This window comes from Myotis daubentonii, chromosome 1, assembly GCF_963259705.1.
Source record: "Myotis daubentonii chromosome 1, mMyoDau2.1, whole genome shotgun sequence".
Taxonomy (NCBI): Eukaryota; Metazoa; Chordata; class Mammalia; order Chiroptera; family Vespertilionidae; genus Myotis; species Myotis daubentonii.
This window is the reverse complement of record NC_081840.1, coordinates 133,842,514-133,864,802: the sequence shown is the minus strand read 5'-3', so window position 1 is coordinate 133,864,802 and position 22,289 is coordinate 133,842,514. Positions and strand designations below refer to the sequence as shown.

At 40.0% G+C, this 22,289-nt stretch overlaps 1 protein-coding gene across 3 annotated transcripts in view; it reads left to right on the top strand.

The window, feature by feature from the left end:
* NSUN6 (NOP2/Sun RNA methyltransferase 6) overlaps positions 1 to 22,289 on the top strand; it is a 63,966-nt gene that overhangs the window by 22,942 nt on the left and 18,735 nt on the right. For all 3 annotated transcript variants that reach the window (XM_059660657.1, XM_059660653.1, XM_059660661.1), the window contains 4 exons: positions 939 to 1,092; positions 1,896 to 1,977; positions 6,933 to 7,052; positions 10,482 to 10,626. In XM_059660657.1, coding sequence (XP_059516640.1) covers positions 939 to 1,092; positions 1,896 to 1,977; positions 6,933 to 7,052; positions 10,482 to 10,626 — 501 coding nt within the window. The remainder of the gene's footprint in view (positions 1 to 938; positions 1,093 to 1,895; positions 1,978 to 6,932; positions 7,053 to 10,481; positions 10,627 to 22,289) is intronic.

Genomic DNA, 22,289 nt, shown 5'->3' with positions numbered 1-22,289 from the left:
TGAAGAAATACCAACAGGGTTATGGGATTTAGAAAGACTCCTTTGAGGAATTTGAGTGTATGCTTTTAAGAATACTTTTGAAGGAAACTGAGAAATTTGAGGGTGGAGTCAAAATATCAAAATTAATATGAAGTCTTATAGGGAATATTAGCTTTGGAGAAAATAATTTAGATTAGAAGATTGCTTTCCACCCGCCTGGCCTGTGTGGCTAAATGGTTGAGCATCGACCCGTGAACCAGGAGGTCGTGGTTCCATTCTTGGTCAGGGCACATGCCCAGGTTGTGGGCTTGATCCCCGGGAGCAGGCATGCAGGAGGCAGCCAATTGATGATTTTCTCTCATCATTGATGTTTGTATCTCTCTACCTCTCCCTTCCTCTCTTAAATAAATAAAAACATATTAAAAGAATAAGATAACTTTCTTTTTTTTTAATTTATTGATTTTTTAAAGAGAGGAAGGGAGAGGGATAGAGAGCTAGATACAGTGATGGGAGAGAAACATCGATCGGCTGCCTCCTGCACACCTTCTACTGGGGTTGTGCCCGCAATCAAGGTACATGCCCTTGACCGGAATCGAACCTGAGACCCTTCAGTCTGCAGGCCGACGCTCTATCCACTGAGCCAAACCGGTTAGGGCAAGAAGATAACTTTCCTTTTCTGCTTAGCTAAAGACTTCCAGTTGAGTTAGGATATTTTGAAGACTATTTCATTTCTTTGTTTTCCTAGAAAAAAAAATCTTCAATTTAGAATGATTGTTAGAGATATTTAAAAACAAAATGTCATTATTTTCTGTTAGCGATTATATTGAGTTGATGAGCCATTTTAGGCTGCTACTTGCCACTGTTGTTGTCCTTAGAGTTTTCGAGTCTAGCTTAAAAAATTTTAACTGTTTTTCTGTTCAAATATATATCATTATAATATGATTTTCTTCTTTCTTTAGTTATGAAAGCTGGAGATGTTGTTTCTGTATACTCTGATATTAAAGGCAAATGTAAGAAAGGAGCCAAAGAATTTGATGGAACAAAAGTATTTCTTGGAAATGGGATTTCTGAATTAAGCCGCAGAGGAATCTTCAATGGGCTACCTGAACAGAAGTATGTTATTAAGTGTTGTTTGGGGTAAATAAGCATTTTTTGTGGTTCAAGGGAAATTAAAAACTCTATAAAAATAGTAGCATTATATGAAAAATTTGGGGGGGTATAAATTTAACTGGAAATTACTTGATCCATATTTCCATGTTTTTTAGAAAAAAATGATGTAACAGTAAATGCTCAGATTAAAGAGTTTTAAGTAAGCAACTAGTCATGATGTACACAAATAATTTTACTTTTCCTTTTGAATTTTATTGATTTGAAATTTTTTCATCTTTGGAGAACAATACTTTTCTTGAAAAAGGATGAATTATATTAACTTCCCTAGATCTTTTTAAACATTCTGGTTTTGTGAAAGGAAAAACCCTATCAGTTTAATATAACTTAAAAAGAAAAAAAAAATTTTTTAAATCCTTAACCTAGATAGGACGTGCTGAGAGAGAGAAGGAAAGAGAGAGAGAAACATTGATGTGAAAGAGAAACATCAAACTAAGAAACTAGATTTTCCACAAATTTAATATATTTAGAGCCAGTAACAACCAGAGATGATTTAAAAACTAATTATATTTTAATTTGGTTTGAGTAAATCCAAACATTAATTTTTGACCACAGGTATTGATGTGAGTGCTGACTTTCGGGTAAAATTTATTTTTGATTAAATTTTTTTTTCTTTTTGCCCATCTGGAGTGGCTCAGTTCTTGAGCATTGTCCTGTGCACCAAAAGGTTGCCAGTTGTTTCCCAGTCAGGGCACATATGGGAGGCAATGTAACTTATACAGACTAATATTAGATTTCCTACTTTTCAGAGGTATAGGCATAAGAATGACAGAACCAGTATATCTCAGCCCTTCATTTGATAATGTACTATCCAGCTACTTATTTCTACAGGTAAGTAATTGTGAAAGTGTAATATTTAGTGACATTGAAACATACTACAGTGAATTATTAGAAATCTAAGGTTTTTTTTTTACTCTTATTAATACATTTTTGTGGTACATTTACATATTTTCTGATTTACCTTTGGTTAAGCAGTTAGAAAAAACTTTGTAAGCATTATTTTTTCTCTCAACTGATTAACTACCTTTTTACCCAAAAGTGCTTTAATATAAAGCTTATCATAAGTGTTGCTTTCCATTTCAACATATTAATCTGAAAATAATATATGCATTTACTATATATAAATGTTCATTTGTAACTTTGAGTAAGACTCAAATGGTTTCCTGCTAACAGATTTTTGTCACGTGGTTATTAATTATGGTGCTGTAACAAGTACAGTCAAATCTCAGTTCTCAAACGTCTCCCATCTCGAACAATTCAGTTCTCAGCCAAGTTGTTCATGGAAAATATGCCTCAGTTGTTGAACAACCCTTCCTGCTGATACATCAGCATGACAAGAAGTGTCTCTCAGGCCACAAATGAGGAGAATGCCAGTCAGTTTACCACTAAACCTCACATGTTGTTAACATCTCAGGAAATTGTGCTATGAAATTTTTGTTGTTATTGTTGCCTGTGAAATGGATGATTAGCACAATTTTAAATATAAAGAGGCCATGAAGACTGCTAATGTTGCTAAGGGTGTGAAAGAAACAATGATCACAGGCAATTGAAGAGGTGGAAAAATGGTTGTTGATTTGGATAAATGAAAAGCAATCAGCCAGTGACAGTATTTTGGAGGCAGTGTGAGGAAAAACTGACCTTCTGAAAGACACCCCTGGAACATGTGCTGAAAGTGATTCCTTTAAGGTAGTAGGGGGTGGTTCCATAGATTTAAGAAAAGAAGTGTTTGCTTATAGATTAAACAGTACGTTAGACATTTACTGTATATAAGAAAGGTTAAAACAGGAAATCATTTGGGGGTCTGGAATGAATGAATTCAGTTTACATTATTTCTAATGAAAAAAGTGATTCGGTTTTTAAACAAATAGCTTCTTGAGCAGCCTTCTGGAACCAATTAAGTTTGAGAACCAGGGTTCCACTGTAATTTATTTTGCCTTGTTCAGTTTATTAAGTACTTGTGTTTACATGAACTGATTTGTTGCAATCTGGTTAGGCGATATTATTATTACTGTTGTTATTATTCCCAATATAAGAGGATATCAAAGATCAGATCTGTTAGGGTTCTTGAACAGTGTTACCCAGGTTAATGGAGCCTGCAGGTTTGATGCCTGCTTTGCCTGTCAGCTGGTGGGAGAGGGCTCAACAGCGGAACCATGGCACCTGCCAGCACTTCATCCTGCCAGCTATGTCAGACAGGGCTCAAAAAAGGAACAGTGGTGCCTGTCCTCCAGCCCTCCCCATGAAGCCAGGCAGTTCCGTTTCTCCCCATATGTCCCTGGCGCTTTTCCAGCTGCTGGCCCTGCACTGGAACTCAGAGCAAGTGAGTTTGAGAGTTAGTTAAGTCTGTCTCCTGGCCTTGTAAGCTCTTCAGTGACTGGGTCTCCAGCAGCCCTCATCTCACTCAGCTCCAGTCCTCACTGCTTTTCACATCTAGAAGTTAGAAGGGACTTTGCTTCCTGGCACAGGAGCCCTGGTCTGGGGAGGCCGGGTGTGGGGCTGGGACCCCTCACTCCTCAGGCAGGACCTCCGCAGCCGACATATCCCTCCTGGTTTTTATCTGCTACATGTGGGTGTGGGATCAGCCCATTTTTGTCCCCACCCCTCCTTCCAGCTTCCTCTTTATATCCTTAGTTATGGGGATTCTCTTGAACTGGTCTTCGGGCAGTTTTTATTTTCCCCAGGCAATTTTCAGTGATGATTGTTTTGTAATTTAGTTGTAATTTTGATATTATTGCGTGAAGAGGTGAACACAGTGTTTATCTACGCTATCTTGACCCTGAATCTCCAGAAGTTTTTTAATTTGTTGTAGTCTCACTTATTTTTTGTTTCATTGCTTTTATTTGGGTATCAGTTAAAAAAAATCATTGCCAAAGCCTATGTCAGGGGGCTTACTGCCCTTGTTTTCTTCTAGCAGTTTTATGGTTTAAGTTCTTGCATCAAGTCTTTAATCCATTTTGAGTTGCTTTTTGTTTTTAGTGTAAGATAGTGGTCTAGTTTCATTCTTCTGTATGTGGCTGTTCAGTGTTCTCAAAACCATTTATTGAAGACTGTCCTTTCACTATTGTGTTTGTGTATTCTTATCTCCTTAGTAATAAATTAATTGAACAGATATATGTGAAAGTATTTCTGGGCTCTCTCCTGTTTCATTGATCTCTGTTTTTATGCCAGTAACATTGTTTTAACCACTGAAACTTTATAGTAGAGTTTGAAATCTGAGAGGATGATGCTTCCAACTTTGTTCTTCTTTCTAAAGATTGCTCTGGCTATTCGGGATCTCTTGTTATCTCATATGAATTTTATGGTCTGTTTCTGAATATTTAAAAACAATCACTAAGTGATACTCTTGTGTAGCCAGGATTGAGAAATACTATAGAGAAAGGTAGTAGACTAAGTTGTTTTAAGAAACTGCCATCATTTAAATACATAGTGAAGAGTCTTTACTTGGATTATTTCATAATGTTTACTTATTGCTTGACCAGAAGTTTTTAATGTGTTACTTAACTGACAGTGAAAGTTTCTGTCATCTTTGATCCATATATTAATCTTACCTTTAATAGGAGTTAAGCATAATCATTTGTCTCTAGCTAAAGAATCTCCATTAGCCACTTAGGTGTCTTTTCATATTAGAGTTCAACTTTTAAGTCTTTTTGGAATAGACCTGGCTGTTAAGAAAAACTATCTGTAACAGGTGAAGCTGTTTATTGGTGTTTAGTGTGGAGTGACTGCTTTTCAGGTACCTCAGTTGTTTATATTGATTTTAATGTTTCCTGTATCCACGTGGAGGGGTTGTGTGTGGAAACTTGCTTCTTATGTCTCCTTTCTCACCATTGATTTTCTGTTTTGAACTGGTGATCTTGGATTCACTGAGAATCTTGTAACCTTCTCACAGTTCTTGAGGACATACTAATGGATTTAATGTTTTGGTGTGAGAATGAATTAAAAACTTTAAACAGCCCTATGCTTGTTAGTCTCTACTTTTTTTTTGCCAAATATTTTTAAAAATGTAATTATTTTGTGATATTATTCTATCTTATTTAAAGCTGTCATCCTTTAGTAACAGTTCATATATAACTAATACTAATAATGATTTGATATAACTTATTACTATAGGTAGAGGTATACTTGGATTGTATTATCTCAGAATATATTTTTGTGTGTTTTATCAGACATAGCTAAAATTTTTCTTATATTTTACTTTTTTCCTACTGAAAGGTAGTAGTGGTGAGAAGATATGAACTCTAACATGCCTTTCAGTGGTATTAGCTGTATAAAACTGGGATTTCAAAATGGGAGTTAGATGATGAAGCACCTGAAGTTGCAAATTCTTATAAATTTTCTGGGGAAAAGATCCAGAGCTTTCTCATATTTCTAAGGGATCTCTCTGTCTCTGGCCTCCAAAATATTGAGAACGACTGAATTGAGAAAGGACAATATGCTTATTTTGCTGAATTGATTAGAGAAATGCATTTTGTGTGTGTGCATGTGTGTGAATGTTCTATGAAATCATAGGATACTCGAGGAAATGGAGAATTTCCTGACACCATTATCTATATACTAGAGGCCTGGTGCATGAAAGTTCATGCACTGGAGGGGGTATCCCTTAGCCCGGCCTGCCCCCTCTCACAGTCCTGGAGCCCTCAGGTGGGAGGCGACTCCATGATCAGGGGAAGGCAATGCCCCCATCACACCTCTGCTGCTGCCACTGCTGGCAGCGCAAGCCTCAGCCGGCCCTGGTTACCTGAGCCTCAGGCAGCCCTGGGCGGCTGGGCAGCTGGGCAGCTGAAATCCAAGATTTGTCTGTGCCTTGGGCATCAGCTGGGCAAGCTGACATCCGAGGCTTGCCTGTGCCTTGGGCCAGCCCTAGGCAGCTGGGGGGCTGAGGGCGGGTCCGGCCGCACTGTGCGCCTGCTGCGCCTCCCCCCCCCCCTTCCCCCTCCCCCCTCTCCCCCACGGCTGGGCTGAAAGGACTGTGGGACTCCAGCCAGGCTGAGGGGACTGGGAGCTGCCATCTTTGTGATGGTCAATTTGCATATTCCCTCTTTATTAGATAGGATATAAAAGGCTAAGTGTCCGTCTATCCGACTGATAGCTATGATGTGCACTGACCACCAGGGGCAGATGCTTAACGCAGAAGCTGCCATGACATGCACTGGCCATTTAAATATAAATGGCACCACGGACCTGGCACTGACAAACCAACACTCGGCTTCCCCCAAGTGGGACACAGGCCCCGCTGCCACCCCGGAGCGACAGCCCACCAAATCGTAAACAACGCTGCCAAGGCCCCATGGTTCAAAATGCAGCCCAAAGCCCAGCCCAGCCCAGAAATGGTGGCTGTGGGCGCCAGGTAATGACATCACGTAGCAATGCCTGGCTTCCTTTCTAGCAACTAGCTTCCTTGGAGTTTCTTCAGCCTAGGAACCCAACTTGCTTTATAGCCAGGTGCAAACATTTTACAGTTTAACCAAATGTTTGTGAAGCGTTTTCCCACCCCTCATCTCATTTGATTCTCACAGAAGTCCTGGAGTAGGTAGATAGGAGACTCAGTAGAGTCCTATTTTCTTTTCATTAGCAAGATGCGAATAGCGATATTAAAATATTTCTTCTAATATAATTTCCTTTCAGTGTATACGATTCTGTCCATCAGGACACTGGAAGTTACAAAAAATGTACTCTTGATAAAGGATGTTGTATTATATTACTTCCAAAGATTTCTTTACATTCTCTGATTCTGATATTTAAATTGATTTAGTATAATGATAATTGATCTTTTTTTGTTCTTATAGAATTTGCCATCTGCTGTTGTAACTCATGTTCTGGATCCTCAACCTGGAGAGAAGATTCTAGATTTGTGTGCAGCACCTGGAGGCAAAACAACACACATTGCAACACTAATGCATGATCAGGTAAGATTGTCTTCACAGCAAAACTACTGTCAGCGTATTACATTTCAATGATGAAAGTGGAACTGCATGTAACTTTTGAAACATTTTGAAGACAGTCGCAGTCTGACTTATTTCAAATTCCAAAGGGAAGACTGTTCAGTGCACCTGATCCAGAACTGGCTAACTAGGGGATCTGATGATCTTGCGTAGGCTCATTCACTTTTTGATTGGTGTTGGCTTATGTAAAGTGACCCCAGCTGAGACCATTAGGGTGCCCTGCCTCTGGTCCATGTGTTTCTTATCCTCCTGCTAGGAACAGATGGCTAGCCTAGCTGAGGGCAATCATTAAGGTTTGGCTGTGGCTGAGGGCAAAGTAGAGCAAGGCCAACTGTTCAAGTGCTATTCATTTATCTGTTTGCATTACATTTACTCTCATCCTATTGGCCAACACATATCACATTGCTGAGCCCAAGTCAGAATGGCAGGTTATTGCAAGGTAAATGGCAAAGATGAGGATATGTGGGAAATTAAACTGAAGTTAGGCAATCTCTCAGAGTGGGACAGCAATGGAGAAATGAACAACCTGAATAGAGATACTTGAGCCAGAATGAATCTTAGATTTTGTTGCTGCTTTCGATTTATTTTGTGTAAGTTTACCCTCTTCTCTGTGCTTTTGTAAAAGTAGCCTTTAGCCAGTGGAGTTACTTCTTCACTGCAGTATATTTGAACCTTATTTTGTGTTGTTTTTGCCTACTTTTTCAGTTAGCTCACTTGAAATGGTTTTGTTTGTCAAAATACTAATTGGAACTATATATATCATTAAACCTGGTGTCACATTTAGGAATATTAGCAAATTCCTGGTATTGTAGTCTATGCAAATGATGCATATGTCATGCAAGGACAGTGTGTATAAAGGGAACAAAAGCAAGAAAATATTTTGAAAGGTTAATTTCACCATATCTGCAATATCATTTCATAGTATCAAATGTTTTAAAGTATCATATGAATATCATAATACATTCATAAAAATGACCCTCTTGTCTTTATCAACTTTGACTTAACTGAAATATTATGATAAAAAATTTTTTTTTTAAATTTTTTATGTTTTTACTGATTTCAGAGAGGAAGGGAGAGTATGTGCGCACGTGCGAGAGAGAGAGAGAGAGAGAGAGAGAGAGAGAGAGAGAAACATCAATGATGAGAGAGAATCATTGATTAGCTGCCTCCTGCACACCCTCTTCTGGGGATCGAGCCCGCAACCCGAGCATGTGCCCTTGATGGGAATCGAACCCAGGACCCTTCAGTCTACAGGCCGGCACTCTATCCACTGAGCTATAACAGCTAGAGCTAAAATTATTTTTGAACTATGTTTTATACCAGTCTAGAACATTTGCGGTGATACACAGGCATATTTCTCTGTCTTTAGTTGTCAGAATTTACATGATTTTTATGTGTATAGCATAGAAAATATTGAGATGAGGATTCATTTTGTAAAAGGAAAGACTTAATAAGTATTTGATATAAATTCGATATATGTTTGGTTATTGAATTCAACTTTAAAAGTAGAGGTAGGAGGAAATTGTGGAAGATCATAGTTTTTCATGGCTTTCTCATTTTTTTTATTATTTGATTATTTTAATTTTATAACTTGCTTTTCAAAATTCCTTTCCCCTAGGCACATTTTCTTTTTACCTTACATACATATATTTTATATTATTTATATTATTTTGTATTCTTCTTGTCTGATCGCTGTGGCTAGTACTTCTAGTACTATGTCGAACAGGAGTGGTGAAGGTGGGCATCATTGTCTTGTTCCTGTTCTCAGGGGAAATGGATTTAGTTTTTGCCCATTGAGTATGATTTTAGCTGTAGGTTTGTCATGTAGGGTTTTATTATGTTGAGGTATGATCCCTCTATTCCCACTTTGCTGAGAGTTTTTATCAAGAAAGAGTGTTGGATTTTGTCAAATGCTTTTTCTGCATTAATTGATATGATTATGTGATTTTTGTCTCTCAGTTTGTTTATGTGATGTATCACATTTATTGATTTGCGAATATTGAACCATCCTTGCATCCCTGGAATAAATCCCACTTGGTCATTGTGTATGATCTTTCTAATGTATTGCTGAATCTGATTTGCTAGGATTTTGTTGAGGATTTTAGCATCTATGTTCATCAAGGATATTGGCCTGTAGTTCTCTTTTTTTGTGGTGTCTTTATCTGGTTTGGGGATTAGGGTAATGCTGGCTTCATAGAAAGAGCTTGGAAGTGTGCCTTTTGAATTTTTTGGAATAGGCTGAGGAGGATAGGTTTTAGTTTTCTTCTTTGAATGCTTGGTAGAATACCCTTGTAAAGCCATCCGGACCAGGGCTTTTGTTTGCTGGAAGATTTTTTTTTTTAAATATATATTTTATTGATTTTTTACAGAGAGGAAGGGAGAGAGAGAGAGAGTTAGAAAGATCGATGATGAGAGAAACATCGATCAGCTGCCTCCTGCACATCTCCTACTGGGGATGTGCCCGCAACCCAAGTACATGCCCTTGACCGGAATCGAACCTGGGACCTTTCAGTCCGCAAGCCGACGCTCTACCCACTGAGCCAAACCGGTTTCGGCTGCTGGAAGATTCTTGATCGCTGTTTCAATTTCTTTGGTAGTTATCGATCTAGTCAGGTTTTTTGACTCTTCTTGGTCGAGTTTTGGGAACTTGTATTTTTCTAAGAATATGTCCATTTCATCTAGGTTGTCCATTTTGTTGGAATAGAGTTGTTCATAGTATTTTTTCCTAATCGTTTGTATTTCTGTGGAATCGGTTATTATTTCACCTCTTTCATTTCTGATTTTGTTTATTTGGGTCCTCGCTCTTTGCTTCTTGGTGAGCCTGGCTAGAGGTTCTTCAATCTTGTTTATCCTTTCAAAGAACCAGCTCTTAGTTTTTGTTGATCTGTAATGGGGTGACCTGCGGAGACGACCACCAGGGACTCAGATCAAAATTTAGGAGCCTTTATTAAGCTGGCCAGCGACTACAGTTACAGCACCCTGCCGAAGCGGAGGCTGAACTTCAGTGCCGATACAGGAGTTACAGTGTTTTTATTTGCAAAAACCACAAAGTTAGTTATAAAGCCTTGTTTACACAATTTGTTCCCGACACAGTACAGTATCAGTACAGTGACTACCTTCCTACCTATGTGTTCTAGGAACAGAGAGCACAGCGTGCCCCATCTGGCCGAAGCACCAGATATGCAGCCCAGCACAGATCTTTTGTATTGTTTTTTTGCTCTCTATGTCATTTATCTCCGCTCTGATCTTTATTATTTCCTTCCTTCTGCTTATGCTGGGCTTTTTTGTTGCTGTCTTTCTAACTCTTTGAGTTGTAGGGTTAGTGGCTGTCTCATTTTTAATAATTTTTATGATTGCTTTGGGTTTACACTTTATGTTTGTTTGTTTTTTTAGGGAGAAGTAATAGCCCTGGATAAACTACCCAACAAAGTTAAAAAAATAAAGCAGAATGCTTTATTACTAGGGCTGCATTCCATTAGGGCTTTTTGCTTTGATGGAACAAAGGCACTTAAACTTGATATGGTTAAGGACACAGAAGGTGAGTGAAATTTTCTCTTTTAAAGACTTTTATAGACAAGCAGATTTTGCTGTCATTGTTCTAGCCTCAAAATATCCACAGGCCTTGAAACTTTGGCATGGATCTCAGATTTTTTGCTTTAATAGATATCTCCTTTTCTTTTCATCTCATTCCTGAATATCAAGTTTTTTATTTTTTTATTTTTATTTTATTTAATTAATTTATTTATTTTTAATTAAATCTTTATTGTTCAGATTATTACATTTGTTCCTCTTTTTTCTCCCCCCCATAACTCCCCTCCTCCCAGTTCCCGCCCCACCCTCCGCCCTCACTCCCCACCCACTGTCCTCATCCATAGGTGCACGATTTTTGTCCAGTCTCTTCCCGCATCTCCCACACCCCTTTCCCCCCCAAGGATAGTCAGTCCATTCCCTTTCTATGTCCCTGATTCTATTATAATCACCAGTTCATTCTGTTCATCAGATTATTTATTCACTTGATTCTTAGATTCACTTGTTGATAGATGCATATTTGTTGTTCATAATTTGTATCTTTACCTTTTTCTTCCTCTTCCTCTTCTTAAAGGATACCTTTCAGCATTTCATATAATCCTGGTTTGGTGGTGATGAACTCCTTTAGCTTTTCCTTATCTGTGAAGCTGTTTATCTGACCTTCAATTCTGAATGATAGCTTTGCTGGATAAAGTAATCTTGGTTGTAGGTTCTTGGTATTCATCACTTTGAATATTTCTTGCCACTCCCTTCTGGCCTGCAAAGTTTCTGTTGAGAAATCAGCTGACAGTCGTATGGGTATTCCCTTGTAGGTAACTGAGTTTCTTTCTCTTGCTGTTTTTAAGATTCTCTCTTTATCTTTTGCTCTTGGCATTTTAATTATGATGTGTCTTGGTGTGGTCCTCTTTGGATTCCTTTTGTTTGGGGTTCTCCGCGCTTCTTGGACCCCTAAGTCCATTTCTTTCACCAGGTGGGGGAAGTTTTCTGTCATTATTTCTTCAAATAGGTTTTCAATATCTTGCTCTCTCTCATCTTCTGGCACCCCTATAATTCTGATGTTAGTACGCTTGAAGCTGTCCCAGAGGCTCCTTACACTATCCTCGCATTTTTGGATTCTTTTTTCATTTTGCTTTTCCGGTTGGGTGTTTTTTGCTTCCTCGCATTTCAAATCATTGACTTGATTCTTGCGCTCCTCTGGTCTGCTGTCGGGAGTCTGTATAATATTCGTTATTTCAGTCCGTGTATGCTTAATTTCTAGTTGGTTCCCCAACATAACATCGAGGGTCTCATTAGTTTTCTTGTAGATCTCATTAAGTTTATCGGCGGCTTCTAAACAGTTCTTGAGAGACCTTAAAAGTGTGGTTCTGAACTCTATATCTTCCATTGACAATTTTGTCCTGCTTCTTTGTCTCCGCATTTTGTTATGCTTCCTTGGTGCACTCCCTAGTGGTCTTTGTTCGCAGTCTTATAGTTAAACCTTGATTGTTGTAGCTAATACCAGGGAGGGTTTGACCTCCAGGCCAAGTGGCTATGAGAATCAGCTGTGTCAGCAGTGAGAGAACTTCTGTCCTCTAGGGAGGTGCTAATCTAGCCTTTGCCTGAGGCTATCCAGCAAATGCCTCTGTGCAGGGCTTGGGCAGGGCGGGTCACACAGGATCAACAGGGTGGGCCGGAGAGCGCAGTTATGGCGGCTCTCAGTCCTGTCCCCAGGGGCTCTGCCTCTCTGAGACCCATCACCCGCTGCAAAGCTCGGAGAGAAAGCTGCACTCGCTCTGACCGAAGCCAGTCAGTCCCGCTTCTCCCGTTTGAGTCTGGGTCCCTAAAGACTCGCCTGTATCTGGAGCTCAGAGTCTGCGACTCCCTCCTGATTGAAAACAACAACCGCGCCCTCCGCCGCCTGCCCGCTCCGCGCACTCCGCACCTCAGAATTTGACTTCAGCACTGCGCCTCCTCTGAGTGTCCGTATGCGTTTCTCTTTCCTCCTAGTTGTAGGACTTCCACTCAGCCAGCGTTCCTGTGGTTCTGGGTGATGTCCCTTCCGTCTTTTAGTTTCACTTTTGAAGTAGTTGTTCAAAGCAGCAAACTCCGGCGTTAACCTATGCCGCCATCTTGGTTCTCCTGAATATCAAGTTTTTAATAATTCCAACCCCCAAGACTTGGTCAAAGTCTTTTTTCTTCTTTTTTTTCATCACCATCTATTCCCTCTATACACTCTTCCACCTTCACCCACACCCCTACCCTCTTGGTCAAGCTTTTTATACTTGACATATTTGTCTTAATTTCATAATGCATCTCAGAAAGCTCCTGAGCCTTTCAAGTTTATGATTCTTAAGCTATTTTGTATTACTTCTTCATTTTTCTTGAGGAATGGGCCTATGGAGCTGGGAAGGGAGGGAAAACTGTTACATTTATTAAATCACCTTGTCTCTGTATATCTCTATCTCTTATTTAGATTTGATTTCATGAAATACTCGAGAAAACTGCATACTTTAACGATCTCACTGGCATTAGTTTTTTCCCCGAGTGTTTATTGATTAAAGATGAGTTTTAAAAAGCTGAGGATGTGGTCTCTGATTTGCCATCCCCCTTACAGATCATCTAGATCAGTGGTCGCGGACCATTGGTGGTCCGTGAGGTCCGAAAGATTGGCGACCGCTGATCTAAATTGCCTTTGTTAGCAAACAAAACTCAAGTAAATTTAAAGATCTAATTGGCTTTATTAAGCTGATTATTGGGCAACATACCATCTAGCAACTGAAAGCTTGCTCCCAGGGTTGTACCAAGGGGAATTCTTTTAGAAGAAGAAGAGTGGGGCCAGTACACCATTTCTTTCTCTTTCTGGGAACCTAAGGGGAAGGTTTTTATCCTGGAGATTGCCTCCTCTTTCTATAGGGAACATCGAGGGTTCACAGTGACAGTTACCTTATTGGTGCTTGACCAGAAAATTCCAGACTGGTTGATTAAAGATGTTTCTGGGAGAAGTTGAACCTGCAGTTAAATCAGGCATTAAATCTAGGTTTAGTATAAAGGGCTTTTAGCATTAGGCAATGCCATTTTGATACTGTGGTTTTCTCTTTAATACCATAAGGAAACATACTCTTTCTAACCCTGTAGTTTTGTTGTAGGCTGCAGAATGGCAACAGGTGTCTGACCAGTGGGGTTAGATCAGACCTGGTTCAGCAATCTCAGTACTTGGATTCTGACTAGGAAAAATTCAGAGCCAAGATTCCATCCATAAGAACATTTACTTGGTAAATCACAGAGGTAAAAGAAGTAATTCCTTGAAGAAATTGGCTTAGGAAACAAGTTTATAGAAGTCAAGGAAGGGCTCTTGGAGCTTGGGAGTGGGGAAGCTAATGGTAATGCTCCTGGAGCGATGGAAAGGGGGAAGGAAAAGAGAAAAGGAAAAGGAAAGGTGTGGGAGTGGGCGTGTTCCTTAGGTCCTCTGTCCTAAGGGTTTGAGGGGTGGGGATTTTAGGCAGGTCCCCAGGGAAGATCTCCATGGAATATTCAGTAGCTTTCCAGGTGTGTCCTTTCAAGGTTGTGGTCTCCACTGATTAATTGGCCTGCATCAGGGCAGGGGTCATTATTCAGTGTAGCTGGTCCTGAGGTGGCTTGTCTGGTTTTGTTGCTTTTCTGGGCCTGGAGCTGAAATACAATTGAGGCCTAGATGTTATCTCTAGGGAGGAAAGGTCTGGTGGTCCAAACCTTATGAACAGATATGTTAGGAGAGGAAGGTCACCCTGGAGGGAGGTCCCACCCTATAATTGTCCTTTGCTAGGCACCCAGGACTTTCTGCCCTGGTGACTTCCAGCCCATAGTTCTGGCCCATAGTTCTTGCTCTGCTCATGTCTAACTGCCTATAACAATTTACCTGTATATAAGCTGTCGTTCATAAAAATGACCATTGGGAGAGAGTTCAAAGTAATCCATTACTATAACTTCACTAAAATTGTTAGGTCACCAATTTAAACATGTCCCGGTAACATTTCTTATAATACTGGTTTAGTAGTGATGAACTACTTTAACTTTTTCTTGTTTGGGAAACGCCTTCAATTCTAAAATGATAGCCTTGCTGGATAGAGCAGTCTTGGTTGTAGGTCTTTGCATTTCATTATTTTGAATATTGAATATTTAATGCCAACCCCTTCTGACCTGCAGTGTTTCTGCTGAGAAGTCACTTGATCTTTTTATTGGACTTCTCTTGTAGGTAACTGACTGCTTATCTTTTGCTACTTTTAAGATTTTTTCTCTGTCTTTACCTTTGGAATTTTAATTATGATGTGTCTTGGTATGGACCTCTTTGGTTCATCTTTTTGGGATTCTGCATTTTCTGGACTTGTATATTTATTTCCTTCAACAGGTTAGGGAAGTTTTCGGTCATTATTTCTTCAAAAATATTCCCAATCTCTTGCATTCTTTCTTCTTATATTGGTACCCCTATTTTGTGAGTATTGTTACACTTGATTTTATCCCAGAAGTTAAACTGTCCTCATTTTATTAACTTCTTTTTTCTTTTCTGATTGGCTGTGTTCTGCTATCTTGTCTTCCAGTTCACTGTTTAGATCCTCTGTTTTATCTAATCTGATGTTGCATCTTTCTAATGAGCGATTCTCAACCTGTGGGTCGCGACCCCTTTGGCGGTCTAACAACCCTTTCACAGGGGTCGCCTAAGACCAACCTGCATATCAGATGTTTACATTATGATTCATAACAGTAGCAACATTACAGTTATGAAGTAGCAACGAAAATAATTTTATGGTTGGGTCACAACATGAGGAACTGTATTTAAAGGGCTAGAAGTTTGAGAACCACTGCTAATGTATTCTTCATTTCTGTTATTATAGTTTTCATTTCTGACTGCTTGTTTTCTATGGTTTCTATCTTTTTGTTGACATTCTTACTGAGTTCATTTATTTCCTCCCTAAGTTCATTGAGCATTCTTATGACCAGTGTTTTAAACTCTGCTTGTGTCCTTTTAGTTTAGTTGTGTGTTTTTTGTTGTTGTTTTTTTTCCTGGAGCTTTGTCTTTTTCTTTTACTTGAGACGTGTTTCCTTGTCTCATCATCCTGGCCGACTTCCTGTGTTTGTTTTTATGTATTAAGTAGATCTGGTACATCTTGCATTCCTGGCAGAGTGGCCTGTGTTGTAGGTGTCCACTGAGGCCCAGTGGTGCAGTCTTTCTGGTCATCTTAGCCGGATTTCCAGGTTTATCCCTTGTGTCTGTTTTATGTGCCCTCTTATTGTGGTTGAGACTTGATTACTGTTGGTATGTCAGTGGTTGGGATTGACCTTCTGGCTGACTGCCTATGGATTTGGCCATGGCTACATGGGATGAGCTCTAGGGCAGGGCAATCCCACTGAACAGGAGTCACTTTAGTGGGGGCTCTGGTGTCAGCTGACTCCTCCCTTGCAGTGTGTCTGTCATTTGTGGAGCTGGTTGGGTGGAGGTCTTGTATAGTCTGTAGCCAGCCACTGCCTCTGTTGGTTTTGGAGCCTCTTGGGAGGGGATCTAGTGAATGTCAAGGACAGCTGCCATTTTTGCTCAGTTGGGGTATCTTGTGGGAGCTTCAAAGTGATCTGTGGTTTGTTGCCACTTGTACTGGTTTCGGCATGTATTGGAGAGGATATGCTGTGAACCAAGTTCCGCTGCCACTAGTGCTGGGCTTTGCGACCCTATAGTGGGCACCATGATATGAGCTGAAGGCCAGCTTTCACTTGTGCAGGGCTTGTGGATGCTTAGTTGAAGCTATGTTTTAAGCCAAGCATGGCCACAGATTTTGCCAGGCTTGGGGCCACTAGTTAGGAGTTACAATGCAAGTTGAGATCGCTTGCCACTTGTGTCAGGCTTGGCACTTAGCAAGAGGTATACAGGGCATGCCAGTTCCAGCTAGTGCTTGCTTGGAATTTGTAGACCTTTGAGAGATTTTAAGAAAGTGCTCAACATGAACCTAAGTAGGCCACTCATGTGGAAAAGCTGCTGAAAGATATTCAGACTGGACACACTGGTTGGGTGGGAAGGGGTGTCAGGGAATCACCAGGGTGGCACAAATGTGCTAGCCAGGTAATGAAGAGCTCTGACTTGGCACCTGCCTGCACCTGGCCCTCTGGATGGGAGTTGTGCTCAACAAAGGAGCAATGTGCCTACCAACACTTTCATCCCCAGAGGGAGCTTTCTTAACCCCGGCCTCTCTAGCCCTTGTCCTGAAGCTAGTCAATTTCATTTTTCTCCATGTGTCCCTTCTAGTTTCGGGACAACCGTCCATAAGCCTGGGAGTGAGTGAGTTGGCAGACAAGTGTGTGTTTGGGCCCTTTAAGAGGATGCCTATGTGAACAGCAGCCTTCCATTTCACTTGGGTATCATCCCCACTGATTTACAGCCAGGTGTTATGGGGACTACTTTTTCTGGAACTGGTGCACAGGGCGTGGGAGCTTGGTGTGGGTTTTGGACTCCTTGCTCCTCAGAAGGGACTGCTTCCACTGAGATATCCCTCCCAATTTTTAGTCACACAGCTTTGTTTCCACTCACCATTTTTGCTGTTATTGGCAAATATATTACATTTGCCAATATATAACACTATATGTATAGATATGGATATGTGATACATGTGTATATATGTATATACATATATAGCCTTTATTACATATAGGGCCATCAATGGAATTATATACATATTTATTCAGTTGATTTTTAAATCAATTAAGAGAATATGCATTCATACTGTTTTTTATAATTACATAATTACCTTTATGTGTGTTCTTTGTATTATCATATGGACTCAAAGTACACTGTAGTTCAGTTCCTTTCAGTTTGAAGAACTTTTAAAAGTATTTCTTATAATGCAGGTTTCTAGCAACAATTCTCTAGGTTTTTGTTTATCTGGGAGTATCTATTTCACCTTTATTTTAAAAAGATAACCTCTTTGTACTTTGAATACATCATCCCACTGCCTTTTGGTTTTCATTCTTCTGATGAGAAAACATCTTTTAATCTTATTGTGGTTCCTTAGTATATGAGAGTCATTTTTCTCTTGCACCTTTATATTTTTTAATTTTAATAGTATGTTATATTTACTTCCCTATGTCCAAAATATTATCATTTCAACATATATCTCTTGTAGCTTTAAAGATATTTTTTCTTTGCTTTTAACTTTCAAAATTTTTAGTATGATGTGCCTGATAGCTGATCTTTCTTCATTTGTCCTACTTAATGTTATGCCCAGATTTCAAGATCCCCAAGAAAACCACACCAGGGAGCCAGTCCAATGCAAAAGCAGAGGGTCCTGTATTGAGCTAGCTAACTCGACCCTGCCTTCCGGCCGACTCAGCGACCGGAAGCAGAGTGCCCCCACCGTGGGAAAAACAGGGTTTTAATAGGGTGTGGAGTGAGGGGAGGGGAGCTGACTGTGGGCCCTGCCGAATGGCCAGGCGCCAGTCGGGTCTTCTTACACAGGATGTGGTCATCTCTATGGCGCCCACTTCCCTTGATTGTCATTGGTTAGTTTAAAGAAATCCTGGGCGTGGCCAGCAGGGGCCTGGGCTTCCGGGAAGAAGATACTCTCCTGAGCACATGGCGGCTGCCCCAACATGGAGGGTACGGGGCAAGATGGAGGGCATAGCCCTCGCCCTTTCACTTAAAATTTGTGGAGCATCATGATTATTTTTTTAAAATATTTTTCTAGTTTTTGTCTCTCCTTTTCTGGTGCTCTTATTGTATTTATATTGGTGCACTTAATGGTGTCACACATATCTCTGATGCTATGTTCATTTTTCTTCTATGATCTTCAGATTGCATAATTTCTACTCTTCTATCTTCAAATACATTGATTTTTTTTTCTGTCAGCTGAAGTCTATAATTGAGCCCCTCTATTGAATTTGTCATTTGTAATTATACATTCAATTCCAGAACTTCCATTTGTTTTGTTTTTTTTGTAATTTGTATTTATTGATGTATTTTATTTGGTGAGACATCGTTGCTATGTGTTCCTTTGCCTCCTGAAGCATAGTTTCTTTTTATTTAATTCTTTGGACATATTTTTTATTGGCTGTTTTAAAGTCTTTGCTAAGTCTGCTATCTATACCCTCTCAAAGATTTTTTCTGTTGTGTTGGGTCACACTTTCATGTTTCTTTGCATAGCTCATAACTTGCTGTTGTTGAAAACTGGGTAATAAGTTGCACCAACTCTAGATACAAATCACTCCACTCCTCCCTAGGCTTGTGGTTATTGTTTACTGTGATGGCTGGTTGTTTTAGTAAATTGTATATTGCATGTACACAGTAATCCTGGGATGATAATAGTTTTATGAGGGTTCTTTTTTCCCCCTAAAAACAGTAATTATCACTGTGGTGGTGGTATAATGATAGTTGATTTTTAAAAAACATATTTTCATTAATTTCAGAGAGGAAGGGAGAGGGAAAGAGAGATAGAAACATCGATGATGAGAGAGAATCATTGATCGGCTGCCTCCTACATGCCCCCTACTAGGGATCTAGCCTGCAACCCAGGTATATGCCCTTGATGGAATCAAACCCGGAACCTTTCACTCCACAGGCGGAAGCTCTATCCACTGAGCAAACCGGTGAGGGGGTATGAGGGCTCTCTTTACTATCTCTTTCCCTGGTCTTTGTGTTAAACTGTCTGCTTCAGTTATTATTCAGATGCTATTTGCCTTCACTAATTTCAGGTTGATTATGCTGTTCTTTTCAGTAGTGCTCTGGGGCATAAATTGTTTCACCATCTTGATCCAACAAATTTGGTGCCCTTTGCATACGTAATCTTTGAAGCCAGTTTTTGAGATTTGTTCTCTCCCCAGGAGAGCTCTTCTTAGCTGTCTCATTTCTTAGTTCTCAGGTAAACTTCTGGCAGGTCTGTGGTTTAGCTTACTGCTCTCGTGGAGCTGCCAGCCTCCTCTTAATTGCTTACCACCACAATCTCCATGATTTTCCAGAGTAATCAACCCTCAGGCTTAAACTTCCTACCATTGTGGTTAAAATAAAGTCAGTTCACTTGGGGAAATACCTGAACTCTGTTTTTACTTGCTATCTCTCCCCTTTGGCAAAACCTCTGCCCACTGTTCCAGTGATGAGGGCAAGATAGCTAGTGACCTATTTTTCTTGGAGTGACACCTGAATGAGCAGCACAGTACTGGGTTGGGTCATCATCCCCTGATTTTTCTATCTTGCCTTTCCTAATGTGGAACTTCTTCACCAGCAATGAATTGGGGTGAGGGCAGTTGGGGCTTTACAGTTCTCAGCTTCTGTGCCTATGTATTGGGGCTGGGTGGAGGAAGGCAGCCTCAGAATTTTCAGGTGCTCTTACCTAGAGTTGAGCCTCTGCAACATGGGACTTGAGAGGGAGGGAAGGTGAGAAATGCTGGTAGACCTGCCCTTCCAGGTGAGATACCACAATCCTTGACTGGGAGCTGAGGGAAAGAGGGTGCCATGTGTCCTTGGCTGCACCCAAGTGAAGTGGATCTTCTTTGATTCTGAGCTTCAGGATGAAGAGAGGCAGTTGGGACAAAGGAGTGAATGTGGGTTGTGGCTCAGCCATAGTTTCTCACTATTCTTGCTGAGATGTAGTATATTTTCTTGAATAAGTGTTTCTTCATTTGATATATGTCCTGGACATTTTCCAGAGACTTTAAATGGTGGTTTTTGTTTTTTATAATTTTTACCAGTTATGGTTATTTCATTGGAGAAAAGGTTGTGGAACTCCTCATGTCCTCATTCCAAAAGTTATCTCAATTTCATTTATTTTTAACAAAAATATTGCTCCTGAATTACGGTATATACCAGTGATGGCAAACCTATGACACATGTGTCAGAGGTGACACGCGAACTCATTTTTTTTTGGTTGATTTTTCTTTGTTAAATGGCATTTAAATATATAAAATAAATATCAAAAATATAAATCTTTGTTTTGCTATGGTTGCAAATATAAAAAAAATTTCTATATGTGTCACGGCACCAGAGTTAAGTTAGGGTTTTTCAAAATGCTGACACGCCGAGCTCAAAAGGTTAGCCATCACTGGTATATACCATCCCAAAACAGTGCAGCTTTACAAATCTCTAAAGGTAGTACCAATATATATTATGAGAAAAAGGTTTATGAAACAAAAATGCTGGGACTCTTGCAGTACATAAGCCTTACAAGTTTATCCCATGCCTTTCTAAGTTTGAGTAAGAGAAATTTCACTTGGGCCAGGTGCATTTGGAGAGTATTTTGGTGATTTTTTTGTCTGATCTAAGACAGGTTTCGAATATTTTTATGAATTTCTTAAATTAATATTTTATAGTTATCCAGTACCTTCTATTAAAATTGCACTTATTAGGAAGAGTGAGTTCAGTGACTAGGCATTGCTCCCACCCTGAGGGCCATAGTGTATAGTTGTGTCCTGTGCAAGTGCACCAGGCTGAGGGGTTAGTGGGGGCTGAAATCTGGCCTGTGCTCTGTCATTGTGTTCAGGACTGTGTTAATCCAGAGGAAGGGGTGCCTTAGTTCTAGTTCACACAAAAGTATTCTGTGGGCTTGCAGATGTTTAGTATCTGGGGTTGGGGGAATAAGTCCTGAACACGTGACTATAATTTAAGACTGTGCATCTGAAAGATACCAAATGAAGTCAGAATGTTTATTTCTCATAGGGACAATAGAAAAAGAGTTAGAGGAGGAGGTGGCATTTGACAGGCCTTAAAAGGGTATGTAGTATTTTGTCAAAAGAAATGAGTGCAGGGGACATCGCAGGTGAGAATTAGCAGAGGCATACGCATAGCAAAGTTCATGCATCTTGGTAACAAAGCACTGTTCTGTTTTGCTTTGTTTTTAACTTTGCTGAATGTGGGAGAATACAGAGAAATGTGGCTGGAGAAATAGATAAGGCCATATTATTAATAGTCTTTCTTTGTTAATCTCAGGAGTTTATTTCACAGTGTTAGGTAGCTATGAAACTAACAAATTTTTTTTTTATTAATGTCAGAGGAATAAATAACTTGTTGAGAGCTGTGTTTTAGGGGAATTCATCTGGCCACAGGATTCAAAATAAAACTATATAAGGTATTTTAATAAAAAGAATTTAGTATAAAGCCACACTAAAGAGAAATAGTTTGATATACACAGTATAAAGAGTCAGTTAAATCGATGTGGGAGAGCTGAAAAAGCAAAAGGAGATCACGTAGGCAAGCAGCGGTTCTCAACCTGTGGGTTGTGAACAATGAAAATACATCCTGCATATCAGATATTTACATTAAGATTCATAACAGTAACAAAACTACAGTTATGAAGTAGCAACGAAAATAATTTTATGGTTGGGGGTCACCACAACATGAGGAACTGTATTAAAGGGTCGCGGCATTAGGAAGGTTGAGAACCACTGATAGAGGCAGGAGAAACAAAGGGAGGAGGTTTGCTCATTAGAACCAAAAAGCTCAGAGAAGAGGCTCCACGGAGCTGGAATTAAAAACTCTAAGGAAGTGGATACTACCCAGCTGCTGCTCTTTCCTTAGGACTCAAAGCAGGCAGTGCCATGGAGCTGGACTAAGACCTCTGAGGGAGGTCTGATACTTAACACGTTAAGCGCCCAGCCTGTTTGTCTTCTGGACAGAAAGTATAGTGTCAGTCACCGGTGCCTGACAGGGCGCTTACTGTGTTACTGGAAGAAGCTAGGAACTGCTGCTGC